This window comes from Eutrema salsugineum, unplaced genomic scaffold (genome assembly GCF_000478725.1).
Source record: "Eutrema salsugineum unplaced genomic scaffold, Eutsalg1_0 scaffold_14, whole genome shotgun sequence".
Classification (NCBI taxonomy): Eukaryota; Viridiplantae; Streptophyta; class Magnoliopsida; order Brassicales; family Brassicaceae; genus Eutrema; species Eutrema salsugineum.
In genome coordinates this window covers 5,906,991-5,934,262 of record NW_006256877.1, presented here as the reverse complement: position 1 = coordinate 5,934,262, position 27,272 = coordinate 5,906,991, and the positions used below count along the sequence as shown (strand labels likewise).

Genomic DNA, 27,272 nt, shown 5'->3' with positions numbered 1-27,272 from the left:
TGGAACTTTTGAGTTTTGTTTTGGTGTTTGTAACAGTTATGTTATTTTTTTGTGTTGGTTTTCTCTGATCCAGTTTGATATGCTTACTACTGATATATAACAATACTGTGAAGAATAACAAAAAAGAAAATACAGATGCAAGGAAGAAAAAAAAATTAAAAAATTGTTTAGAGAAACTTAAATTTTGAGAAAAGAAAAAGAAACTAGAAGGATGAGAATGAGCTATAAGATGAGAGCGGCGGTTTTTTGAGAAAAAAAAGTAGAAGATGTAGGGTTTTATTATGAATGGTTTTTTTATTTGGCAAATGAATTTATTTTTTATAATTTACTTTTATTGTAAAGTATGCAATAAACAAAAACGTAAAGTTAGCAACAATATTGAAAGTTAATATAAAATATAAATGATATAATGAACCAGGTTTGACCCGGTCGGACCGAATTGACCCATGATCTAGAAGTCTTTCCGGTTCGTCTTCCGGTCCGGATTTAAAAACATTGGTAATTAGGGAAATTTTCTCTATGGCTCTGCAAAGCACCTTTGTTATGGCCGTATATCCGTATATGTATATGACTCTTTTATAGGTTAAAGAGTTTCTTTTAGATTTAATTTTGCAAAAAATACTAACAAATTAAATCACATGATTACTTATAATTAAATTATTTTCAGTGATATAAACATCAAATTGAGAATCAGATGTTAAAAAACAAAAACATCAAATTGAGACAGAATATAAAAATTATCATCTTATTAATAAAGAAATAATACATCATTAATGAAAGAAAGATATGTGGATTAAATCTCTATCGATACAACAATCATATTTTGTTATAATTGTTTTGGTTCTTTAGAATCTTTGTTCTCACAAAAGGTGGAGACTGATTACAGTTTTTGTGACAATCAGAACACTCTCCTGCTGATGATGAGCTTTGGCAATGGGGACGGCAAATCACACTGCATTCCACCTCTGATTTTGCTTCACCTCCGGTCACAATCATTGTTATTATCATCATCATTATCAACATCATGCTCAACTTTTTAGCCATTTTTCTTGTATTTGATTCTTCTTTCTTTCTTTTATGTATATGAATGAATGAGTGATGATGTGAAATTACGTCTTTATTTATAAGTTTTTAAAAGTAATGACTATGTCATTTCCAATTGATATAATTTATAATTTATTTTCATTTTTTGGACTCATAAATCTAAAGGTATGATATCTAGGTAAATTATTTTCTATATTGTAATACTTTTTCATTAAAATATTTTATTAGAATTATATATGTATATATTTTCTACCTATTCTATCATGGAAATAAAACTACTATAGAAAAGTTTATGATTTTATTAGATTTGATAACAAATAGTATAGATACATTTTACTATTAGGGCTGGAATTATTATCCGGTATCCAAGATCCGATCCGGATGCCGCTCCGAAAAACCGGATATCTGAAGGGATTGGATCCAGATTTGGATAATTAAATCCCATATCCATCAAAACCGGATCCGAATCTGGATAGTTAAATTATAATATTCAGATATCCATATCTGAATCCCTAACCTCTAAATATATTTAAATTATATTTTATTGATAATTTTATAATATAATTGAGATTTTTATATATAAAATAATTAAAAATAAATTAAAATATTTTTTCTTAATAAAAAGGTTTATTCTTTTACAAAATATTAAATAACAAATAAAATTTATCATTATTTTAATATATTTTGGATTTGGATTCGGATCCGGATATCCGCTCCGTCCAGAGATATTTATTATAGCATTCACTTAAAAAAAACTTCGAATTAATTAATTTAAATATCATTTTAGGTTCAATTTAAATTAAATTTTTTCATGATTTAAATTAATTTTTTCATGATTTAAATTAATCTTCTGCAAATTTACTCCAAAATCTCATTTTAATTTTCTGACTAGATACACAATGTCTAGGATGAAGAAATTTAGGCGAATTAATGTGATATTTTCTTTAGGAGGAATGATTTATAGTTGCACCCTTTGGCAAACTTCCTTAGCAAATTGCTAATCAATAATAACATGATATATTAAAATGGAGGAAAAGTTATACCTGTATAAGAAGACATCAGAAATTTGTCATTTAAAATATAAAAATTACAACATGTAATAATATTACAATGTTATAAAATGTTAATGATAAAATTTATATAACTAGATTTGAAAAAATACACATAAATATAAATAATGTCAACGTTAATAAAAACAATAATTGATGTGAAAATAGTGTTGAAATATGACACCTATCATATATAAAGATTAAAAAAAAAAATTGAAGGTTTTTTTGAAAGTGAATGCTATAGTAAGAAGATGTATCTATATTATTTGTTATCAAATCTAATAAAATCTTAAACTTTTCTATAGTAATTTCATTTCCATGATAAAATAGGTAGAAAATATATACATATCGAAAAATTATTACAATAATAGATAATAATTTACCTAGATATCATACCTTTTGATTTATGTGTCCAAAAATGAAAATAAATTACAAATTATATCAATTGGAAATGACGTAGTCATCACTGTTTCAAACTTATAAATAGAGACTTAAGTTCATATCATCACTCATTCATTCATATATACATAAAAGAAAGAAAGAAGAATCACCTACAAGAAAGATGGCTAAAAAGTTGAGCATGATGTTGATAATGATGATGATAATAACGATGATTGTGATCGGAGGTGAAGCAAAATCAGAGGTGGAATGCAGTGTGATTTGCAGTCCCCATTGCCAAAGCTCATCATCAGCAGGAGAGTGTTCTGATTGTCACAAAAACTGTAATCAATCTCCACCTTCTGTGAGAACAAAGATTCTAAAGAACCGAAACACTTATAAAAAAATATGATCTACTTAACTATTTTAAAATTAATATGATTGTTGTATTGATGGAGATCTAATCCACATATCTTGTTTTCATTAATTATGTATTACTTCTTTATTAATAAGATGTTATACTCTGTTTCAATTTAATGTTTATATTGTTGAAAACTTTAAAGCACTCATGGAAAATAAATTGTTAAATCAGTATCTACTTTATATAAAAGGGATTCATTTGCTGACTTCTCAGACTGTCCACGTCGACAGAAATAATTTAAAAATAATTGGCCAATAAAAACATTAAAACATGCCACATCACTGAAAAACTCAATTATCATCATCCTTATTGCAACGCAGAAAGTCGAATAGATACAAGCCCATTAAATACAGGCCCAAAAAAATTAAGCCATCAGCCCAATAAAGAATCTCCACCCCAATCTTCTCTATCGTTGGCGAGAGCTAAACTTTCCAGAAAACACCAGAAATCTGAATCGATACCTTCATATAATTTCCTTCGCCTGCTATGTCTCCTTCGTCTCCACCTACTAGCTATGAGCCCCTCTAACGATTGCTTTTTCTCTCATCTCAAATACATTGGAAAAACATAAAATTCAATCGACAAAAAAAAGTTGACGTTACAAACCAGCCTTAAACTAAAACCAGCCATTAATAAGGATAAACATTAAATAAGAATTTCTGCAAAATAAGGATTTCACAGATGAAGTGTCTGTTAAGCTTATTTTAATTCTCCAAAATCCAAACTGACGCTCCCTCTTCCTACTTTTATTTCTCCGTATCTCTCTCCCTGGTTCTTCTTAATCAAATACGCTCTAGCTGTGGACTTTGTGCTGATTTGTTGTTGAAGAATTATTGATTTGGAGTTGGAAGTGTCGGTTCTCATCTCCATTCTTCAATTGCGAAGGGGACAGATTTGTGATAACATTTTTCTATATTGAAAGTCAAAGCAAGAGAAAATAAGTTTTATGATCGATTGTTTTGACTTACATATTAAGATCAAATGCGCCTATTATCTCTTCAACATCAAACTTTCTTTAATCTGTTCATATCAGTTCTTTTGGTGATTAGATTTGTTTCTGCTTTACTTAATGTTCCTAGTTCATAAGCTATCTTAATCTCTACATTAACTTGGCCCATAGTGGAAAGAATAAACACTAAAATCGATGGCGAAACTTATCTTGCAGAACTTCCACGGCCGACACCACATCCCCGGAAGCTACAATGGTACGTCCCCCTTTCAATATCTCTCAGTCTCCGTTTCTGATTGTCTCTCCTGTTAAATTTTTCCCTTTTTTGAGTTTCATTTTAACCTTTCAGTCGTATAGATTCTATCTTTCAAATCACAAATCTATATTTCTAGATCATTGAGTGAATTCTTGGATTTCTGGTTTTGGATTGAGTTATTTTCTTTGTCACAACTGACTCTCCGGTTAACCATCCTTTTTAAGTACTTCGATGTTGAATTTTGCTTCCAGTGTTGATTCTGAGAGTATTGATCTGATTGCTGGAGGTAAAAGCAAGAAGATCAAAAAGACAGCTACAACGTACGATGATGTCTACCTAAAGCTTACTATGAAGACCAAAATTTTAACAACGATATATGGCCTTTACTTTTTGTCCTTCCATCAAAGAGGTTTTTATTAGGGTGAATCGCACTGGATGTGAGAATTGAGATTTGAAACATTGTTTAGAAATTTCGCAGTTGTACTGGTTGATGGTAAGGAGAAAACAGAGCAAGTCCAATGCAGTGATATTGAAGAGGCTTTTCATGAGCAAATTCAACAAAGCTTCACCTCTATCTAGGCTCGTGGAATTCATGACGGGCAAGAAAAAAAAATTAGCAAGAGAATAGAACAAGGAGTTTCGGGAAAGAGGTCTCCTGGTTTATGAAGAGCAAGCATGAACAAGTTGAGGTACATATATATATGTAATATATTTGGTTCCATTCTATATATAAAAAAAATTTGGTTCCATTTGGTTCCAGTCTCAAATGCTCTCGCACAAATCCAAAGACACATGTTCCTCAGATTTGTATACAGCTTTACAATTATATTATATATTTAGTATATAATATTGAACGAAAAGCATCAGGCCAATATGTTCTTCCACCTTACGATTGCTCTTAAATCTACTTGATGCAGTTGACCCGATCATATCTACCATTAAGTTTGCCAACCATTACCTTTTCATTGCATGTATGTGAAGACTTTGCATTTTGAAATGATTCTTCTTCCTCCCATCCTTCTGCATTTTTACCCATGGGATCATGATTAGTTCTGGGATACTGATTCTGACTGCATTTTAACCGCCGAGTTCTATACAAGGTAAATTAATGAAATCACCACTTCAGCTATTGTATGTAATGTATATCTCTTTGTTGTTTGTTCGAGTAGTATCTAAAACAATGGTTAGATGATTGATGAATTCTAAAACAGTACATCAAGAACGTGCAATCGGCTTCAGCTCGATGCATGACTGATTAATTAACAAGCTATCCCAAGAAACGTTTCTGAATGAGCAGCAGAAAAAGCAGTGTGCTCATGAGGGGAATCGCACGGCTTTTATTTTTTTCTTTAGTATCATTGTTAGGTTTTGGATCATTTTACTATCTTACGTTCTTGACTGATCATTTGCTATTTGCAGGGTTTAGATAAGATCTTCCAAGAAAATGATCATTGGTCTTCGAAGTTCCTCAAATGATATGCATTGTTTAAATATGAACTCACTATCTATGTGTTTTTCTATATACTCAAAATACAAATTATAACCTAAACTTAATTACACAGAAATCTCTGAAAACCCGGGCGTAGCCCGGGGCAATCCCTAGTTGTTTTAATAATCTTACGATAACTAGGCATTTTCCCGGGCTACGCCCGAGTTTTTTCCATATTTTTTTTGATATTAATTGTAGAATAGATTTTTTTATATTTAATATATGGATCAGACTTATTTTCTAAATTTATTTCTGGTGATAATGTTAATTTTCCCCCATGTTTTACTTTATGTTTTGTTTATTTTTTCTTTCTTCTAATACCAAAATAGTCATTTAATTGATATGATTTATTGTAGATTCATTATTTTATTTTTCTGTTGTTAACCTTGTGTAGTAACTTTTTTTAGTTATTATATTTTTTCTTTGTATATGTGTTCGACCTATTTGAACATCCTTTGTTTGTATTTATTTTAGATTGGAAATAAATATAATATATATATATATATATTTTTTTTTTCATTATTTTTTAATATTAATTGTAGAATGTATATTGTATATTAAGTATATAGATCAGACTTTAAAAAAAAAATTATATCAGGTTAAAAAGTTTCTTTTTCCCCCATGTTTTACTTTATGTTTTTTTCTTGTTTTTCTTTTTTCTAATATCAAGATAGTCATTTAATTGATATCAAAATATGTTATATTTATTATTTTATTTTTCTGTTGTTAGCCTTGTGTAGTAACTTTGTTTAGTTATTATATTTTTCTTTTGTGTATATGTGTTTACCCTATTTGAATATTTCTTGCTTGTAATTATATTAGATTGTAAATAAATACAATATATATATTTTTTCTTATTTTCAATTACCTTATTGAAATCTTTTATTCATTTTTTAACCCATTATTTGTTAAAAACATAACATATTTGGTTTAGGCAACAGACTCTGTCTAATTTTTTAAGGGATATGTCAAGAAATGATGTCAATACAATTGTTGTGTGTTGTCTTCATCATCTTATACTACGTGTGTGGCCTAATGCTTTAATCCTCCCATCTTTCCATTTTTCACTGATGGTTTACTGTTTCTTTGAAGAAAAATCTTGATGCGGTAGTTGAATGGAGCTGCAATTTTCCTGCAGTAATGGATTAATTAGTTTTTATCTTTTTTAGTTTTTTATTTATTTATCTGTTTCATTGTTTGCGTACCTTTGTATATTTTGGGATTCATGCTTGTGATCAACATTGTTGAGTATTTTCTCTCTCTAATACACATGAGTTGTTGGAAAATTGCTGCCTGTTCATCCCATATTATTAGTTTGATCATAGTGTCCCTGCATGGATTTGTTTAGTTTATGTCTCTAATTATATAAATATTTGTAAGTCTTGTTTTCTTTGTTCTACCTGTTTATGAGCAGCCCTACTGTTATTTTTATTTTTGAGTCTGGGTTTTTGCAATTTATACCTTGTATGATGCGTATCATCCCAATCGCATCTTCAATAATTTGTCTGTTAGTTTGAGTATTTATATTGTGTTATTGTTTAATTTTATAATGTAATATAGTAGACATACCTGGTAGTTCTGAATTTTTTCCTCCTATACGTAGTAATTGACTGTAGTCTTTTACCCAGAACTTCTTTGTAGGTATTTTTGGATAGTTCTCCTTTAGTGCTACAATCCTTGTTTTGCTTGTAATTCGAGTTACATACTGATGTGGCATGTGTTTGAACTTCTTGTTATTTGCTTGAACTATGAAATCTGATATTTCACATACTTGTCCCTCTTTCAGATTTTTTATGTTGCTCTGCTAATGAATAGTGCATAGTTGCCTCGATCATTTCTCCCTGTTGTGAACATAGTTTATTTAGTTAAGAAATTTTAACTTATTAGATTTAATAGCAACATGTGTATACCTTTGCGTCTAAGAAGAGGAGAACCATTTGTATTTTTTCGTCTTTGTTTGTATGGTTGTGTGTTTCCCACATGCGATTGATACGAACAATGATTGTCACGTTTGTAGTGTGTAATTCTAATTTTGTTAAATCAGAGTGTTGTGTCACTTTTCCTGCAAAGATATGTGAGCACTTTTTGTATCAATATAATATGTTTTTTTCTTCTTTTATTTTGATATCTATAAGAAGTTTTGTAAGTGTACCTCCAGTTTTCTGGTTGTGGTTATGATAATCTGGTTTTGGCATGACTTTCGATTCTCTCCTTTCTGTGGTTAACTCTTAGCAGCATGTTAGTTTGCGAGAACATATCATTAGTTTTATTTGGTGGGAAACTTACTAAGCAGAGATAATGTTCTATTATTTACTTATAAACATACTTTTTTTATCCTCCTTCACCGTATGTCTGTTGATATGTGGTGAGTTTGTAGAAGTTGTAGTCTCCAAAGCTGATGTAGTCTTCTAAGACGCCGTATTTTATGTGATGAAAATGAAATTTTCTTTCATAAGATAATTGTTTCTTTGGGTTCGTAGGGTTGGCAATTTCTTTCTTGGTTTTTAAATATATGCTGTCTTGTGTAGTAGGTTTATTATGCGTGATTTATGTTATTATATGTTTAAATGGGTTTGTACATTTTTAGTCAGCGTATATTTAATTGTGGGTCTCCAAATCATTGATTGCTTTGGTTTTTAGGTAATTTCTGGCAGGTTTTTGTATTTTATTTCTGAATTCATTGATAAAGTTTTTGAATCATTATGCATTATGGCAGATACTGATTGTTTTAAAATATTTTTTTAATTTGTTTGTCTGCTTTCCTTTTTTTCGTTTTCTTAAAATTATTTTAAAGTGGTATGGCTTAATTTATAAAGATATGCTGTTATTAGTTTTTTTTTTAACCAAAAATCAGGTTTCCTTTATTCTGCGCAATTTTTTTTCAATCATTGTGAGAACTTAATATCAATTGTGGTGTAGTTTTGTTGGTTGGGCTTTATTTAGAAGGCATATGTCCAATACAACGTCTTCATCCTAACCATATTCCCCTGTTTTTGTTTGACCAGAATGCTCATTATGTAGTCTATCGCTTTTTCTGACTCATCATCTTTTCTTGTTTTGGAGTTTGTTTCTTAAGGATAGCGTGTAGGTAGTAAAATATTGTTTTCGTGTATATTTTTGTTACAATTATGGTTGTTGTCTCCCCCCCCCCCAAATATTGTTATAACCACCATCTAGCAGTGAAAATATGATGGGTCTTTTTGTTCTCAATAATTTTAAAAATGAATAACCGTACATTGAATGGAAAATTGTTTTTCTATCAAAGATTTGTTGCCCTACAGATTGGACAATTTTTTTTTTTGTATAGAGCCAGTTGACAATACATTAATGGTGGTAGATGTGATTACATGCCAGATTGTTGATATCTTCTCTTTCTTTTAATGTTTGTAGACAGATTGTGCACTCCTCTGTTTCCTCATCAGTAGTTGGAATCCTTTTAACACCATCTAGATTGGCTATGAGAATGTCTGTTTCTATCCTTGACCTTGCATGGAAATTGTTATCTGTAATTTTGAAGAAGATATTGATGGTTTTATCTATATCAGTTTGAGTTGATATTTGGACGACGTTGAAAAAGCGGAGAAACTATGATGTAGTTCTTCTTGCTTCCGTCTCTTCTATTTCATGATAGTTAGAAGAGATTCAATGTTTCTTCTCAAGGTTGACTGTGTTGTTGATGTCCCGTTTCTTGTGTATGGTATATCAATGATGATGTCACTTTGGTCTGTGTGTGGCCTTTTGATGATTAGGTGTATTGTGCTAGTTGTGTAGGAATTAGAGATACGTGTTTCATAGGAGAAAGAGTATGTTATGTGTTGTGGGTCTCCCATGGTATTTTGTGTTTTTTTTTGTATTTTGATTGTTCGTTATTGAATGCTTTAATTTGTTTAATGAAGGTGGTCAATCAATATTTTATTTGTCCGTTTTAGTTTCTGTTTTGGCGTGATTATAGTTTTTATTTTATTTTTTTGTTGCAAATTCATATAAGATTTTATTTGTCGATGTTTGTGTTTATTTGAGCTTTCTAATAACTGTAGTAGGACTTTCTAGTAACATGGGTTGAAGTTTATGGTTAAATATATTTTTTTTCTTGGGTCTCTTGTGTTGTTCAAGTTATTAAATCGTTGTGGTTGTTGTGGTCTATTTTTGTTTTGACTCCTTAGACTTATTGGGTTTTGGTTGTGCAGGAGTAGAAGACTGTTTTCTATTTTGATAATTTTATTTTATTTTATCCTAATATTGGTTCTACCATTTCTGGGTATGTATAATTTTACCATTGTATTTATATTAAACCCTTACTTAAAACGCCAATTGACAAATAAAATATTGTTTAAAACGAAAATACTTTCTTCACATTGTGTAATTATATAACCAAAGTCTATAAGTAACTGCTGAGGAAGTCTATATTAGGATAAATTGATTGTTATTTGATTGAAACAAACATAAATCAGAAGCTATTGTAAAAATGTTCTAAGTATGTTGTTCAGAAATTCCAGCTATGATGAAGTTTTGAGCATAAAGGTACCTGTATAGAAAAATGAACATCTGAGTTGTTTCATGTTCTACTTTATTTATGTTTGTATAAGATTGAGAAAAAAAATACTTACATAAAGTTTTGGATAGCTTGAGTCACTTTTAGAAATGACAGAGATACACAAAATGGTCGAAAGTTTTTCCCTCTTTATTCTTGGCTTGGAGAGAGATGTAGGTTAAAAGGAAAAACAAATGGCATAAGTAATTTATATAGAAGAGTAAGCTGAACTATTAAACTATTTATATCATAAAGACATTGAGGAGCAAGTTCATAGATACCCGTGTAATAGTTGTACCGAAGATCAGCAATGCAAATAAGAATCTTCTTGTCATCTATTTTATCCTAATTAAATAGACATAATAATATATTGATTTTTGTTGTTTGAAAAAGATCGTAAGAAATTTGTTTAAATATTTTGTTGGGTGTCTGATTCACTTACCTTCTTAGTTTGTGAGCCCATAGTAGATTTCTTTGTAAACAATGTTTTTAACTGCTTCTTTTGATGTATTTTCTTCTTGAACGATGGTTAGCCCTTTCTTTGAAGTTTCCCTTCACAAAGCAACATATAATTGTCCATGAGTGAACACCGGTTTGGGCAAGTATAATAGAACCGATTTTAAGCTCTGTCCTTGATTTTTGTTGATTGTCATAGCATAGCAGATTCTTATTGGGAATTTTCGTCTTCTTACCAATATGACTGCATGTTATTATTTTACCCTCGATAACTCGATCACCCATATATGTTACAATAAGCCTCGTTCCATTGCACAAACCTTCCTTTTGATTGATATTTCTGAGCAGCATGATTGGCACACCTATTTTCAAACAAATCGTATGTGATGGCAATCCAGAAAACTCAAATGAGTTTTGATATTCCACAGCATACAATTTTTCATTTTGCGGGGATTTGGTATCCGTCATTGCAAAACTATCTGAACTCAGATATTCCCTGGACTCCCCTTCATCAACAGTCTCATTTCGTGGAGTGAGAATGACTCTTTCTGTGTAGTATTCTTTGTTTCCTTCCAAAACATTATGATTGCCATATGTTGCCTCCACAACTTCTTTTATTGAGTTTCCACTGGTTTCTTTTGTAAATTTCTTGTCAACCACCACCATCTGCCCATCATCTGAAATCTCATGACTTGTTTCAACTGTAGGGGCGGTTCCGTCCCTAACTCTTAATACCCAATTAGCAAAATCACCATCAGACTGTTCCAGCCTCATATTTTTCTTCAATATATATTTCTGGCAAGAATTTCACAAATACGATTCGCTAATAGATGCCATAACTATGTCTGCCCGAGTGCCTTGTGGTATAACTGATAATATCTGCCAGAAATCTCCTAGAAGAAGAACTATTTTTCCGCCGAATGTTTGCTCTTTTGCGTCAGGATTGTCAGTACCCATTAGATCTTTCAAAGTTCTGTCCAAAGCCTCGAAAGTGTGTCTATGTGTCATTTGCGCTTCATCCCAAATTATTAGATCTGTTTTCTTGATTAGTTCTGCAAGCATTATATGGCAAACCGATTCTTGAGTAACGTTAAATGGAATCTTAAACCGTGAATGGGCCGTCCTACCTCCAGGTAGAAGCAGTGCTGCGATCCCTGAAGATGCCACTGCAATACAATCCCTTTTGTTGATCGTATCTTTGAAATAATTGTCCTGTATAGGAATGTTTTCCCTGTCCTGCCAGGTCCATAAACAAAGAATAGCTTACCACGATGATTTTTAATTGAATCCATCACTGCTTCATATATAGTTCTCTGTTCTGGGTTGAGCTGTTTAAAAAGGGTTTCATGCTCCTCTTTCTGCTCAGCGGTACTGTATTTTATTTCTTCTTTCCATAGTGTATTCCCTACTTCTTTCAAAAGGTTTGGATCTGGCTGTGGCATCCCTTTAAACTCCTGTAATGTGCGTTCATGTTGATGCAAAATCTTTTCTACCTCCAGCATCATGTATTGTTCCAGCTCAACATCTCCTAAGTTTAAGTTCTTATATGTGAAAACAAATATTTTCTGTATGTCATGTCCTCGCTTGATGACTTCCAACAACAGTTCCAGAGCTCTTTAGGATTACCGACTTAACAGTATATAAGCAGTGTTACAAACATTTGACGTAATTGAAACAGTATTGCCCATGTATGTGTTTCAACCATTTCTGCATGCCATTCTTTGTCACTGTCCAGTAAACGTTTTGCATAGCATGCCGCTTTGTAGTCTGGATGCAGGAAGTTCTCAACTGTTCGTAGTTCTTCGAAACTCTTTGCTCCTCTTACCTCAGTAAGTATTATCCTTAAATAGTATAGATCCCCTAAGTTTGGATGTATTGTAACTAATATGCCGATTGCTTCTCCTCTTTCGTGGTCAGTCCATATCTTCAAAGATTGATCCCATACAACATGTTATGTTATTTGAACGTATGTCCATTTCCGAGCCTCTTCTGATGTTTTGCTTAGCTCGAAATACTCTCTCAGCATAGTTTTATCAATCCCTGGTCTCCCCAGAACACGATCTAGATTGTCTGTGTCTTTGTAGGTGACATTTTATTGTCCAGGCAAATGGATGATTAGTTTTTGGACAGAAGGCTTTCGTTTGTGTATGTGGTAACCAAATGTCCTCCACATTGCTCCGTGTGCTGATAAGTACCGACAATCTAGGTACTCTTGTATCTTATTTCTCGGCTTCTTGGTTTTACCTTTTTCCTCGATGCTTGATCCAGAATCATTTCCATTCTCAATAACTACGGTGGCCTTATCAACTCCTTTAGTAATGTATTTGAATATGTACTTTATTGCAGTTGTTCAGTTGCACCAACCAATATTAATGTGTGCCTTATAATTTTTCAGAATAGCCATGTTAAGAGGGATAACATATCTATTATCCAACTTCGTGCCCTTTTTAATGACATAATTTTTCTCAAGTTGGCGTCAACGATAAATTACGTATCCTGATTTATCGATCGTTGTATGATGTGTATAAGGGCGTGGATATTTTTTGGTACAAACCTGTTTCTCCATGCATGGGGATCGAGGCCTGTCTATTCCACACGGACCATGTATCATGTGTTTTGCTACTTAGGGTTGACTGTGGTGACCAAAAGCACTACAGGGGTTGTCTCGCTTGCTTGAATTTTTTTGCGGAACTCTGCGGCAGTGTTGTCCCAGTGGTAAATGTTGACAATTGGTCCTCTGCACATAAATATATAGCGCCATCTTTATGATTTAAATATTTTACATAAGTATGTCGAGAAGGTTATAGAATTTTGTTTACTCTCTAGGCTGAAGGTGGACTGATACTCCTCTCTTTTGTTGGCCTTCAGATTCCAAATCAGGTGTTGGTGAAGATTTAGCCGTTAATGAGCTTTAGATGACCGATAATATCTGCAATTGTCAAGGTGGTGATCATATTATTTTATGTGATGGTGTGAAGACAGTATGTTAGATAGTTATTGCATGTTTGTTTGTTATAGAGAATACCGTATACATCGCCTTTTTGTCTGCGTTGGCGCTGAATTCCTCGAAGGAATGAAAACGGAAACGCTGAACGTCCATCTGTTGAGTCTGCTGCGGGAGTTCAGTGAGGATGCTTAAATCGGTGAAGTAGATTGTGAATTTGTGGTCTGTAACTCTGAACATGGTTTTGTTAGGGGTAGCAAAGAAATTGGTGCGCCTGTAGATGAAATTTGCTTTGAGTCTGCCTTCATAGAGTGCAATTCTGTTGGGTGTAATGAAACCTTGAATGACGGTACCCTGGATCGGTTTATAAAATTACAATTTTAAGTTAGTATTTGGAGATTGAAGTGGGGTTGTTTGATTAGCTATAATTTGCCAAAAAATTGACAATAGGAGATCAAGCCTTCAGAATTTACAGTAGGAGACGCAAGTAGAACTTATCATAAGAAGAGTGTGGTGATTCGGTGTTATGTATTCATGACTCTTAAAAATTTACCATACCTGCTCATCAATGAGGAGTAACTCGAGGCCAATGAGTAAGCCACCTTTCGTAGGGTTCCTTGCTTCCCAGAAATGGATGAGTCTGAAAACCAGTGCATCCTTGCTTAGGCCGGACTCGACGTCATTGAAAAATAGTTGTCCCTGTACCAATGCGAGGGCCTTTGAATTAAAGCTTCCACATCGTAGGTATTTACAGCAGGAGAACGTGGATTGTGGGGAGGAAGAAGAATCGTTTGTGGAGATGTAGAATTTGAAATGGGAGGAAGAAGAATCGTTACTGGTTTGATTTTGTTTCTGTAATTTTAGGTGACAGATGCACATACAACGAAGAAGGCTCGAAGACATTTGCAGATGATTAAGTTTTTTGTTTGGGCTGGGTTCTAAATCTATTATGGGCTTCTTTATTGGGGTATCCTCTATTCGTCTTTCGTTGGTATGCACATGATTTTGAATGGAGGTTTTTAGTTATGCAGGGATATAAATATGTTTTTATTGGCTGACTGTTTTAGGTGACATGTAATGAGGAGATGTTTTGATTGGCTGATTATTTTTCTGATTATTATTTCCTATGTGGCATAGCTGAGAGGTCATAGCTGAGAGGTCAGCAAAGTAAACTTTTTTTATATAAAGGAGATATAAAAAATATACATACGTACTTTTTTAAGTTTTTAATCATAATATTCTGTTTTATCATTAAATGACAAATAAAGCAAAATTCTCAGCATATCGTTTGTAAAATAGTAATGCAAACTTTATATTACGTAAAAGTCATCTCCAACTTCTTTGATGCTTTAATTCAGATCCGGCCACGATCTTTTCTGCTACATATATCAAAATTATATTCTTCGGAATTGATATATGAGTTAATTAGCTCAATAATCTAAAAGGGAGATGAATTTGCAAGAATAACCAAGGGCCCACAGCAAACTAAAGTTACTGTATTTATGGTCATCGGCAAAGACTCTTGTACCTCCAGATATTTGTTGCTAAGTTGAACGATGTGGTCTGACAAAAAAAGATATAATCTTGTAGGCTGGCTGCGAAGATTTTATAGGGTAGGGGAGATATCTCTCCATTAATCACAACCACACAAATTGTTTATGTCAGATGAACAATATACATTATAATAACAAATTACATATTTTGTTACAGGTTAATAGTAATTATATCATATATAAACATATAAATTGAGATATAACATTATGTTTTACACGATAAATGTAATGTTAGATTGATAACAATAATGAGTTATATAGATGATTAAATGTATTATTAATACTCTTAGCACGTTACATATATATTAAGGTCTAACATTATAATTTACTAGGTACAAAATATGTTAAACTGATAACAATAATGAGTTATATAGATGACTAAAGATATTATTGATATACGTAGCACGTTACATATAAGTTAACGTCTAACATTATAATTAACTAGGTAAAAACTATGTTAGATTGATAACAATAATAAATTATCTAGATTGTTAAAGGTGTTATTTTTTTAGTTAGTGTGCTAAAAATACATATAACATTCTATTAGATATATTAGCAGTTTAACAATAAAATTATAAAAATAATGCAGCTAGACACACATTATTATATATGTTAGCATCAATCTAATAGAATCATCGGTTGTTCTAGCAGTTGAATACGGAGTTGTTATTCCTTACAAAGAAAGTCAGAAAAGAAACTTAATTTGATTAACGATGGAGAAGTCAGGATGACTATACCGGTGTACAACAAAATCAATGTTAATTTTTGATTGAAAGTTCAAATCGAAGATAGAATTTCACCAGATTTGATTATATACAATAAATTTTGGATCTAGACTTTTCAATAAGCAGTTCTGGTAAGAGTGATTTGATATCGTTGGAGAAATATTATTTTCGAAGAGTAAATCTCGAAGATGAAAGTGAAAAAAAATACAATATAGACATACAAAATAGAGACGAAAAGGAGAAAGGGGAAAGGAGAAAGGAGAAATGAGAAAAGAGAATGGAGAAAGAGAAATTTGAGAGAGAAAGAGAAAGAGAAAGAAAGATGATTGGTTAGCCATATAGATTAGTAGGGGTGAAAATGTATTAAAAAAATTATACAGTGTCATTTTTTGAGCTTGGTCATTTCTGCAAATTGTGTTAGTGGGGTGGTCATTTCTTGTACTTATTCTTGATATATAGGATAATAATATGCATAAACAATTTAAGCATAACGAACTGAAACATCTGTGCTGCCTCTAAACTTTAAAAGTCAATATATATATATATATATATATATATATATATATATATCATCGACCCTCTATAATTAAAATTAATAGAGTTTTGATTAAATTTTTTCTAACCTTATAAATCTTAAAGAGAATTTGCATCCCTTAACGTTAAATAAGTCTATTTGCAGATCTAACCAATAACTGTTTCTTCTTATGTTTAATTTTCATCAATACAGAAAAGTCTCTACGTTCTTCATAATCTATAGATGGTTTTAAGTGAGATAATGACTGCCTACTCTATAAATCTAATGATATCTATTTTCAAATTTTAAATTCTTTTTTATAGAGGGAGAAGATATTTTATTTAGCAGTTTCAAAAATTGCTTTTCTTTAAAACATCACTCCGTCCCTTTTTAGGAGGTTCTTTTCTATTTTATAAATCTAATTCCACCATGAATCAAAATCATTGTCACCACCACTAACCAGCAATTCCTTAGCATATTGATCCCGTTTGAGGTTTTGTTATCGCAAACTTAATTTCGACTGCCAAACATCATCATCAAGCTCGATTTACAGTTATTTCTACTGCAGTGAAGGTAATCGATAGTTTTTCGAGTTCTTTTCTAGTTTCAATCATCACTTCTATGCATAAGGATCCCTCAATTTCATCAGGTTATGGTGGTTCGGAAGTCACGACGGCGGTGGAAGAGTACAATCCAGAGAAAAATAGGTGGGAAGTGATAACTCAAGCGACTCGTAAGAGATACAAAGGCATCAGAGTGGATTGAAAATTGGGAATTGCGTCAGTGGCTAAAAAGTCATTTGGGTCCAGGAAGTGGATGCGTCTTGGCGGCATGCGCGGCGGTAAAACATGTGCATGTTCTCAGCAGCCACGCGGTGGAGCTCTTATTTTGGCGATTTGATGCGGATCGTGGTAGCGGCGGATTCGAGGAATGGAAAAGGCTGAAAAGCCAGTTAAGGAAATAATCTTGTTTTTTCTCTAAAATTTGAATTAGTCTTTCAAATCATTGTTAGACCGTTAACATATTTGAATCATGTGTTATATTTATTTGTAGTGCACTAAGCAAAATAATAGAACCTTTAAACAATCTATATAACTCAGTATTGATATCAATCTAACATGTTCTCTTACCGTGTAAGAATAATATTAGATGTAAACTTATATATAAATTATTATTGTTATCAATCTAACATGTTTTTTATTGCGGAAATAATAATGTTAGATGCTAATTTACTTGGTCATATATAATCTAATAATTGTTAACCACTAATTTATTTGAATTTGAAATAGTTTTTCAAAATTAATGTTTGAGTGCTAACATGTTCAATAGTCGATAACAAGTGAATTAGCCATAATATATATATATATATATATATATATATATATATATATATATATATATTGCCACATGTGCTAATAGATTATATAGCAGAGCAACAAACCATATTATCACCTATAATTACGCAACTAGAGCAATATAGTGCAAGGGTCAATGAGATCTTCTTGATATTTGAGCATTAAGTGCTCTCTTCGGCAGGAAAACATTGAGTGGCTCACATTTTTTTTATAAAGATATTGCCAGATATTATAAAAGCTACTCCTTAGGTAAGCTACCCTATGAAATGATTATCTACCTATTAAAGAAATTAATTGTGGATGTGGCATAGATTTATCAGGGGTTTATGGGTAATTTTCAATAATGCCCAAAACAGTTTCTTTCCATTTCTGTGGACTCATGGTTAAATCGCAAATTTATGTCTCACCATGTATATTCAATTTATTGACCCAATCTTAGAACCAGTTATGCATCTTATTTCTTGATTTTTTTTGTTTAAACATATTATTATCTTTGTATTTTTCTAGCCTTATTTGTTATTTATAAAAGTAATGATATATTTTAAACTTTTAAGAGCATCTCTATTGGCGGGATCTGAGATGGTATTTCACAACTAAAGAAAAAGAGAAAAATAATGGAGAGAGAAAGCAAGGATTGGTTCTCAAATGAGATAGTCATGAGATACTTAAAAAACATTTGTCTCTCTAGTAGTAGTTTATCTCTTAAACTTAAAATAAAATTTAATTTTGTAACTGAATTATCTTAACATAATAATATTTTAGATTTGGGAACTCTTTCTAAGGTTCTAGCCAATGTGGGTGCTTTAAGAGACCTATATGTTTGCCAAGCAGATTCTGACCAGGATTACCAATCACAAATTCCATCACAAGTCAAAATAACATGAATAAAATTCTGAACTCATTTTTGTTAGTTTGGTTTGCTCAAAGCAACGATACTATATACTAAAACAAGAATTTCCATTTCAATTAACTAAAATGTCTACCACAAGCAACCATCTTCTGGATTATATGCAGATGTGGGTGCCACTAGCTGTATTTGCTGTATACGTGAATTCAGATCCACCACTTCCACAAGTCACCACAGCTCACGAATATTTACTTGGCCACTGGAATGAAAAAAAAAGAAAAAAAAAATAGGAGAGAAACAGATATTTTGGAATTTATGAAAACGAAGGGCTGATATACCATAATGTAAAAAAAAGCTGAAATGACATAATATAATAATTAATTTATTTTAGTTTTTCTTTTAAATACTAAAATCTTGGAAAATCATACTCTCTTTCTGAAAGTTCGATTATTTACATCAAAACTAGGGTCAAACTCATCTGTTTATCGGTTAATCCGATAATCCGACCCATTCAAATTTATTTTTGTTATTTGAATTAACTATTTCTGAAAACCATTTTCCTTTTCATTTTCTCTCATTTTCTTCCTTTTATTCGAACTTTCTTCTTTCCACTCCTTAGAATCGGTTTCTTTCGATTCAAACTCCTTCACTTTCTCAATTTCCCATTTCTTCCCTCGAAACCGTTTAAGCCCTAATCTTGCTTTCTAAACCCTGTAGAATTGTTTTTCTCAGGCGAAAATCGCGAATCCGAGAAGCCTTACTTGCGAGAATCCCGAATCTCCGATATATGGCGAAGGTGATAAAAAATGGCAAGGAGTATGACTCTACTTTAGCGGTGGAAGTTGAAAACCCATCGGTAAACAAAAACGAGAATCCTGAAACTCTGGCGGAAGGAAACCCGGCTGAAATGGAAGACCCAGAAAACGAGAACCCTACAAATCTGGCGGAAGTAAACCCGATGGAAATCGAAGAACCCGAAATCAAGAAACCTGAATCTCCAGCGGCGGAAGGAAACCCGGCTGAAATCGAAGACCCAGAAAATGAGAATCCTCCTGAAATCGAGAACGCCGAAGTGAGCACGGCCACACCTACTGCAAATGATGGTGCCGGCAAAATACCAGGAGAGGATGAAGCAGAGGATTAGGAAAAGGAGAAGGAAGAAGTGCAAGGGAACGAGAACGAAGAGGAAGAGGCGGAAGGAGTGGAAGACAACAAGAACAAAGAGGAAGAGGTGGAAGGATTGGAAGAGAACCAAGAGGAAGAGGCGGAAGCGAATTCTGAGAACCAAGAGGGAGAGGCGGAAGCGAATTCCAAGAACCAAGAGGAAGAGGTGGAAGGAGTGGAAGAGAACCAAGAGGAAGAGGAGAAGGAAAAAGTGCCACTAAACAAAGAGGAAGAATAAATGCGAGAGGAGGATGTATGAATGCAAGAAGTATGTTCGTTTAAGACTCCCATTCTTCTTGATTAAAATGTGTTTGGTATGTAGACAACTAGGACAAATATGTAGTTATATGTCTGTTTGGTCTGCAGATAAGTAAGACAACTTTGTGGATTAAGATCTGTTTGGTATGTGGACAACTGGGACAACTTTAGTTCAAATATATGATAGGTATGTGGACAACTATGACAAGAAATTGAACTAATTTATATAACATTGTGTTAGTCGTCTGAATTTCAGGATGCCGAATATGACAGCCAACCAATGGCACCTCAGAAGCTTTATTTTGGTCCAACCAAATATAGCAAGGCGTGTAAGATAATTACAAGGTGTGCAGTGAAGAGTGTACTTGATGTGATAGGGAATCTGCCAGAAGAGTTGGAGTGGTTCAAATCGCATCCGCAGTTCAAGCACTTGTTTCATATGTTTAAGGAGCCAAACCACATGAATCAAGGGTTGTGGATGCTTCGTCTTCACACAGCCTATACTGAGAAGCAAAACGAGGCATGGTTTGTGGTAAATGGAGTGCCTATTCGATATTCTTTGAGGGAGCATGCACTGCTATGTGTTCTTGACTGCCATGACTACCCTGCGGACTATAAGAAGTTGGAGAAACTGAAGTTTGTGCAAAAGCACTTTGGCAGGGATGACAAAATCAAGATCGCAGAAGTAGAAGCAAAGCAAGAGGAAATGAAGGAGACCTCTTTGGACAGGAAGAAGATGGCATTATTTTTGTTTTTATGCAAAGTATTGAAGGCGAAGTCAAAGGCTGATGGAAATATTGACCCATTCTTGCTAAGAGCAGTGGGAGATCTGAAACTGTGCAGAACGTTTTCTTGGGGGCATTACATGTTTGACAATGCTATGAAGGAGATCTAGCATGTGGTCACAAGTTCAATGGCAGCATAAAATCTAAAGGAGCTGAATGTCCAATCTTTGGTTTCATTCTTCCTCTACATGTACATCTCAGTTAATTGAATATCTGTTTGGTATGTGGACAAGTAGGATAACTTTGTAGATTAATACTTGTTTGGTCTGTGGACAACTGAGACAACTTTGTAGATTAATACTTGTTTAGTATGTGGAAAACTAGGACAACTTTGTAGATTAATATATGTTTGGTCTGTGGACAACTGGGACAACTGTTTAGATTAATTTATATTTAGTTTGTGGACAACTAGGACAACTGTGTAGATTAATTTTTTTTTGACTTTGTATATTCTTGCCTTTGAGTGCATTCCAAGTCTGGGAAGGAGATTTTGTGAAGCTGTACCTGCTGAGCCTAACTGTCCAAATATTTGCAAGCATAGGTTCACTGATGTAGCCATGAGAGGTATTCCAGTGGATGACATCAACGAAGCTATTGGCTCTAGTGTTGAGGTCAATGCTTTTTGATTATTGATATGTGTTTGATATTAAACATGGTTGGTGTTATTTGTAGTAAGTGGTATTAATTTGTTGATATTTTCAGAAAATTAGTAGCATTTTGGAGGCTGACTCGGATGAAGAAGATCTATTGGCGCAGATCGGAGATTCTGGTTTTGATGATGGTATCAGATTTATTGACATCATTGTCGAGGGTTGGATTGATCACTTAACCAAGAAGAAGAAAAAGATCGTTTGGAGAGAGCTGTATGAGGTTGATATTGTTTCTCGGGTTCAAGTCCCTCCTGAGAAACCAAGGGAAGATGAGCCTATATCAGTGGCTGAGCTGAAGGCGTCAGTGGTGGAGCTGAAGGCGTCAATGGAGAATAATTTTAAAGAGATTGTAGAGAAGGTTAAAGGCATGGATACAAGAGTGAAAACTCTTGAAGCGATGGTACTTCCATCATGACAGGGAGTCTCCGATACAGCACCAACACGCTCACCAGTACAAGATTCAGTGCACTCGCCAGGGCCACTAGACTCAGTGCACTCGCCAGCGCCACCAGCCTCAGTGCACTCGCCAGCGCCACCAGCCTCAGTGCACTCGCCAGCGCCACCAGCCTCAATGGTATCTCCACTTGTACCAGATCCAGCTGTTGCCACCACACCTCTTGCACCAGGACACGGTTCTTCCTCACTTGCACCAGGTTCCTCCTCAGCATCAGTACCAGCCTCCTCAGCACCAGCAATAGCCTGCTCACCTGCATCTTACCCAGATGAGTTTCTATACCGAACATTTGAGGAAGCAAGGGCAGCAGCTTACCAACCTGATAAAGGACCATTCAAGAGGACCAAGGCTACTAAGAGGCATCCGCCGTCTAATCCAGAGGAACCACGACTTAAGAGGGCTTGCCAACCAGATACATGTGATCCCCTTTTACAGCTGAAATAAGGGTAAAAGGATAAAGGGAAGTAGAATGTGTGGGTGAATTGTTGTTTCGTTTTTTTAGACTTATATTAGAATTGGGATTGTTGTTTGGTGTTTTTAGACTTTGGGTTTGTTGGATTTTGGTATCTTTATTTTTAGATAACTAAAATATTTGTCTTTGGAAGTAGTATGTTGGATTGATCGTTTAGACGACTAGGACAACATTGTTCGTGTTGGATATTTTATTTTAGTGTTTGTTTATTGGAATTTTTTGTAGATGCATTTGGACAACTAGGACAATGTTTTCTATTTTTAGGTAACATTTGGAAAACTGGGACAGTTACGTAATCATTACATTTGAACAGGGACAATTAAGTTTGAAAATGTTACATAGGAGTTTTAGGAATGGGATAATTGGGACAACATTGAACAGAGAAACATCAAAATCCAAACACATGAGGAATACAACATTCTACTTAAAAAGCTTACATTTAGACAACTGGGACAAAGGAGTTTTAGGAATGGGATAACAATGAGCAGAGCAACAAGAAAAGAAGAGGAAATCAAAATCCAAACACATTGTCAATACAACTTAAAAAGATACACTTGTTACTTAAAAAAAATATGAAACGACAACAAACACCATGAAAAATGTGATTATCATATATCCATCACCTCTGTTGGCAATCAATTCCTTCATCTTTCCAAGCTCTCTTTCTATCCCAGCTAGGAGCTTTCTGAATTGCCTAATTTTGGATTCATGTGTGTCAAAGGAGCTATTCTCGTGAATGCAGTTTCAGACAACTCTCATGTTCTGCATGCTTTTCATCCCAGATTTGAAATTATCAACTCGAATTTTGAGGCATGATATTTCTTCCGTAACAGCATCTTTCCACCATTTCCATATGTGGTCATAATTATGATGAAGTCCCTTATAACATTAACCCGAAATCAAAAAAAAATTCAGATTTTCCTAAACCCAAAACTCGAATTCGCGAATATTGAAACAAAATGGGAAGAAATTCAACTAATTCGTCATTGTCAAACAAAACCCTAACAAAACCCCAAAAGTTATTACCTCAATCGTCCAATCTGGACAAGTATACATTTTCTTTCCTCGTGTGGCTTCAGATTTCGATTCTCTGATAACTATAAGACGACCACATAAGCACGTTTCTCGCATACCCCAATCTCCATCAGTTCGGTAATATGAACTGCCCCACGAGTGTTTGGAAGAGGAAGAACCCAAACTGTAACTAGGCATCTTGTTCAGCGGCGGCTAAATCCTAGTTTTCGATTTAGGGAAATTCTTTTCTTTCCTAATTAATATTTTCTGAATTTCTTTATATAGGAGGCTACTTAACAAAATGCTGAGTTTCACTCTATCTATCTGAATCAACATATAATATATTTATTTTAACACATGTATCGGCGCCGCAATTTTTAATTTAACATGTGCTGCAAGTCGCCAAAACCAAGAATACCACATAGTTGTACCAATGCGTCATGTTGTCCAAAATTGTTCATAGTTGTCCATTTTGGTTATTTTAATTGTCCTGGGCATAATTCTATATTTTATAGTTGTCCACATGACTATACACTTATGTTTATCATTTAATTGTAGATTACAATAAAATTTGAACAAAATCATTTAAATTGCGTTTTCTCCCTCGTAAGATGGTTCTATTATGAAAGAGTTACATGTATCATATGAAGTTGTTGATGGGAAATCCATACATTGTTTCAACAAACCAATATTATGTTGTCCATGTTCATTTAACATTGTTTTCTTATATATTATAAAGGTTAAGTGTTTTATTTGTTTATTTTGTTTAATTTGTTAGGTTAACCATAATTTTGACATGTTTAATTTTTACACTTAGTTGTACTATGTTGTCCATTTGTTCCATTCCTTTAACAGATTGAAATTTAGAAATAGTTGTACCTTGTTGACCACTTGTTCCATTATTCTGACAATTTTAAAAAACACTTAGTTGTACCTACATGTCTAGTTGTCCTAATTTTCCAGAAAATACAAATGCCATTTCAAATACCAAAACATGTAGTTGTACCTACATGTCCAGTTGTCCTAATTTTCCAGAAAATACTAATGTCATTTCAAATACCAAAACACGTAGTTGTACCTACATGTCCAGTTATCCTAATTTTCCAGAAAATACAAATGCCATTTCAAATATCAAAACACGTAGTTGTACCTACATGTCCAGTTGCCCAAAGCAAATATATACTTGAAATTATTTCTGGCATCCAGTTTCACACATGTTACTGTCCTAGGATTAACAAAATGCAACATGTAAAGATAACAATACAATTTTTGATAACTTTCTTCAGACTGCTTCACCTCACTGATAACTAGTTTTTTCCCTCTCAAGGCAGTAGAATAGGACACATTAATGTGAGCTTCATTTTGAACAACTTTGATCAAAGCTTTAGGCGCATAGGTGTCTACTTCACCTATATAGGCCTCATGCAAAACATCTGCTACTACTTGTGGTGTGTCTTTCCTTTTATTCTGAATTGTTCTTGCAACAACCCGAGAGCATGTATGGATATTCATATACACTATAATACTGAAATAAGTAGAATCCTACATTCTTACAGCATGTAGATACCATGAACAACCATGTTCAGTTTAATGTCATTTTAGTATGAGTCTCCCGGGATCAGACTTTACAGTTTTTACCTCAAAACATCCCTTATGTGAAGCTCTATCGACTAAAACTCGTAAAGCTTCCTTTGAACGAATGTTTTTTAAAACCAGCGCCATCCTCCCATTCTAGAACAAACCGAGTTTGTTCTACAGGCCGTGGAGGCTCAACATGATCATGTTCATCTGTATATTCATGCATACCTTCCGAGCCGTCCTCGTCCGCCTCATTCTCATCCAGTACCGCATTCTTATCCAGTACAGCAACTTCATGTAATACCCCTAAATCAACATACTTTATCAGCTTTTGTTGTCCCTCTGCTTCTTCCGCAATATCAGCCACCTTATCTGCTCAGGGAAGCTCCTTACATAAATCGCTTGTCTTTTTCCTTTCCATATCATCCATTACCTCCACATTCAGAACAGATCTGAGTTCCTCTTTATCAACAGTTGTTAGATAAACATAAACATCACCATCATCGACAATACATGACTCCCTACAAGGCTTAGCTACCAACGGTATATAGCTCAATCTCAGCTTCCTCGTACTGTCGTTCAACCCAATCTTCTTGCATATACCATCTACAAGCACGAAATATATGTTAAATCGTCCATAGTTAAGTTTCAAAATGATATAGCATATATGAGATTTCTTGAATTCCATTTCAACTCTTCTCCTTCTGCTGAGTAATACCCTCCATAATCAAAATGTATATTTGTGCGGCTCGTCATCCTCTTCTGGAAATCTTGGAAATACAAAAACAAAAGGTTCCCAATACTCAGCTTTCTCTCACTTGTACCAATTGTCCCAAATCTACCAGTAATAAATTTGTACCAGTTGTCGGACAACTACCAGATATAATACTTGTACCTATTGTCCCACATCTATCAGTTATACCATGTGTACTAATTGTCCCCCGCCTCTTAGTTATACCACTTGTACCAATTGTCTCACATCTCTTAGTTATACAACTTGTCCCAATTCATCATTCACAACCTAGAACTACGATTCACCTCGATTCAGCTTGATTCATCTGAATTCAACAACAAAATCAACTAATCGACCCATATAGGTATTTAAATTATCCAATGTGCATACTCAAACTCCCAAATTTCACAAATCGAACATCTAAATTCTAAATCCCCAAATTTTCGTTTCATACTTAATAACTCTGTAATCGAGCTTGAGGGCGCTAGAAGAGGACGAAGACGAGTGCAGATGAGGACGACGATGCGGTGGCTGCTTTAACCCGTCCCTAAACCCTAAAAACCTAGTCATGGAAAAACCTTATAGGACAAAAACCATAGCAAGGAAAAAATGCATTCACGCGTTTCTTCTTTTGAAGTATTGTTCTTTATATGTTTATCTTTTTGCGTTTTCATTTGCTGCCTCGTTAAAAACCTCGTCATAGAAAAACTCATAAGGATAAAAACCATGATAAGGGAAAAAGAGTGCAGTTATGCATATCATCACAATTCTCCTCCTGGAAGCATCATCTACAGGCAATGCATTCCAGTTATATACATCATCTTTTTGAGATCTTTACAAATAGAGCCTTAGTGAACAAACTCGTATGATTGTCATTCTCGGGTCATTGGACTTCTGGTCTACAGTTTGAGTTGGTCATGCTGTCTTTCAAAATCTTCTTTTGATTAATATAACTTGACCAAATAAATTTTCAGATAAGGCATCCTTGATCCTTCTGAGATTTTTATCAATACATTAATGAATGTGATTACATCCATGACCGGAGAACACCAATTTCTGGTCTTTGAGAAAAATTTTGTGCCACAAACCAAGCTTTATATTTTGTGACTTTGTTTTTGATACGAATTCCCAAAGAACGGAACACTCTTGGTCGGTATCGGATGGATAGATCCTTGACTCCAGCTGGATCTCGGAGCAGATGCTAAGGCGTGAGAGTAAATCTCGAAAATCCTTAGGCCCAAACTCGCGGAGAGTAACTTGGAACAAGGGGGTGGAACAAAGAGAAAGAGTTCGCCAGTAAAAGGATGTTAGGGCGTGGGAAATGGATTCCCGAAAATCCCTAAGCCCCGATTACTACTAACGGAAACTTAAACTTTGTGGGTGAAGGCTGCGTCAAGTTCTATGGAATGAACTTGATAAACCGAAAGGATTCAAGAGGCTAACCACCTAAGGAATGGAAAAGTTCAAAAAAAGAACAAAGGAGAAATCTCAGATTTTATTTGATAAGTGAATGTCGAAAATGAGGAGGGGTACAAGCCTTTATATAGCAGGCGAAGTAGTTCAAGAGACAAACTCGAAAATGACAGAAAAATTAATAAAGTCTTTGACTGAAATAAATAAACTAAGGACTGACTCTTCGGCTGGCCTTTGACT

General features: G+C 33.8%; 4 protein-coding genes and 1 pseudogene across 4 annotated transcripts; 3 read left to right on the top strand and 2 right to left on the bottom strand.

Moving 5' to 3' along the window:
- Positions 1-816: 816 nt before the first annotated feature.
- Positions 817-1,044, bottom strand: LOC18022766. Its single transcript, XM_006405728.2, has one exon. The coding sequence runs from the start codon at positions 1,042-1,044 to the stop codon at positions 817-819; it is 228 nt and encodes a 75-aa protein (XP_006405791.1).
- Positions 1,045-2,655: 1,611 nt separating this feature from the next.
- On the top strand, positions 2,656-2,883 carry LOC18022765. The gene has a single exon (XM_006405727.1). It carries the CDS (start codon positions 2,656-2,658, stop codon positions 2,881-2,883), a length of 228 nt encoding a protein of 75 aa, XP_006405790.1.
- Positions 2,884-10,563: 7,680 nt separating this feature from the next.
- On the bottom strand, positions 10,564-11,347 carry LOC112088420 (annotated as a pseudogene).
- An 8,574-nt stretch (positions 11,348-19,921) lies between these two features.
- On the top strand, positions 19,922-21,023 carry LOC112088537 (uncharacterized protein At3g43530-like). The gene is made up of 3 exons (XM_024158921.1): positions 19,922-19,943; positions 20,042-20,077; positions 20,190-21,023. Exons 1-3 carry the CDS (start codon positions 19,935-19,937, stop codon positions 20,826-20,828), a joined length of 684 nt encoding a protein of 227 aa, XP_024014689.1. The 5' UTR covers positions 19,922-19,934; the 3' UTR covers positions 20,829-21,023.
- Positions 21,024-21,204: 181 nt separating this feature from the next.
- On the top strand, positions 21,205-22,292 carry LOC112088538. The gene is made up of 2 exons (XM_024158922.1): positions 21,205-21,329; positions 21,421-22,292. The coding sequence occupies exons 1-2, from the start codon at positions 21,276-21,278 to the stop codon at positions 21,781-21,783; spliced, it is 417 nt and encodes a 138-aa protein (XP_024014690.1). The 5' UTR covers positions 21,205-21,275; the 3' UTR covers positions 21,784-22,292.
- The last annotated feature ends 4,980 nt before the right edge of the window (positions 22,293-27,272 follow it).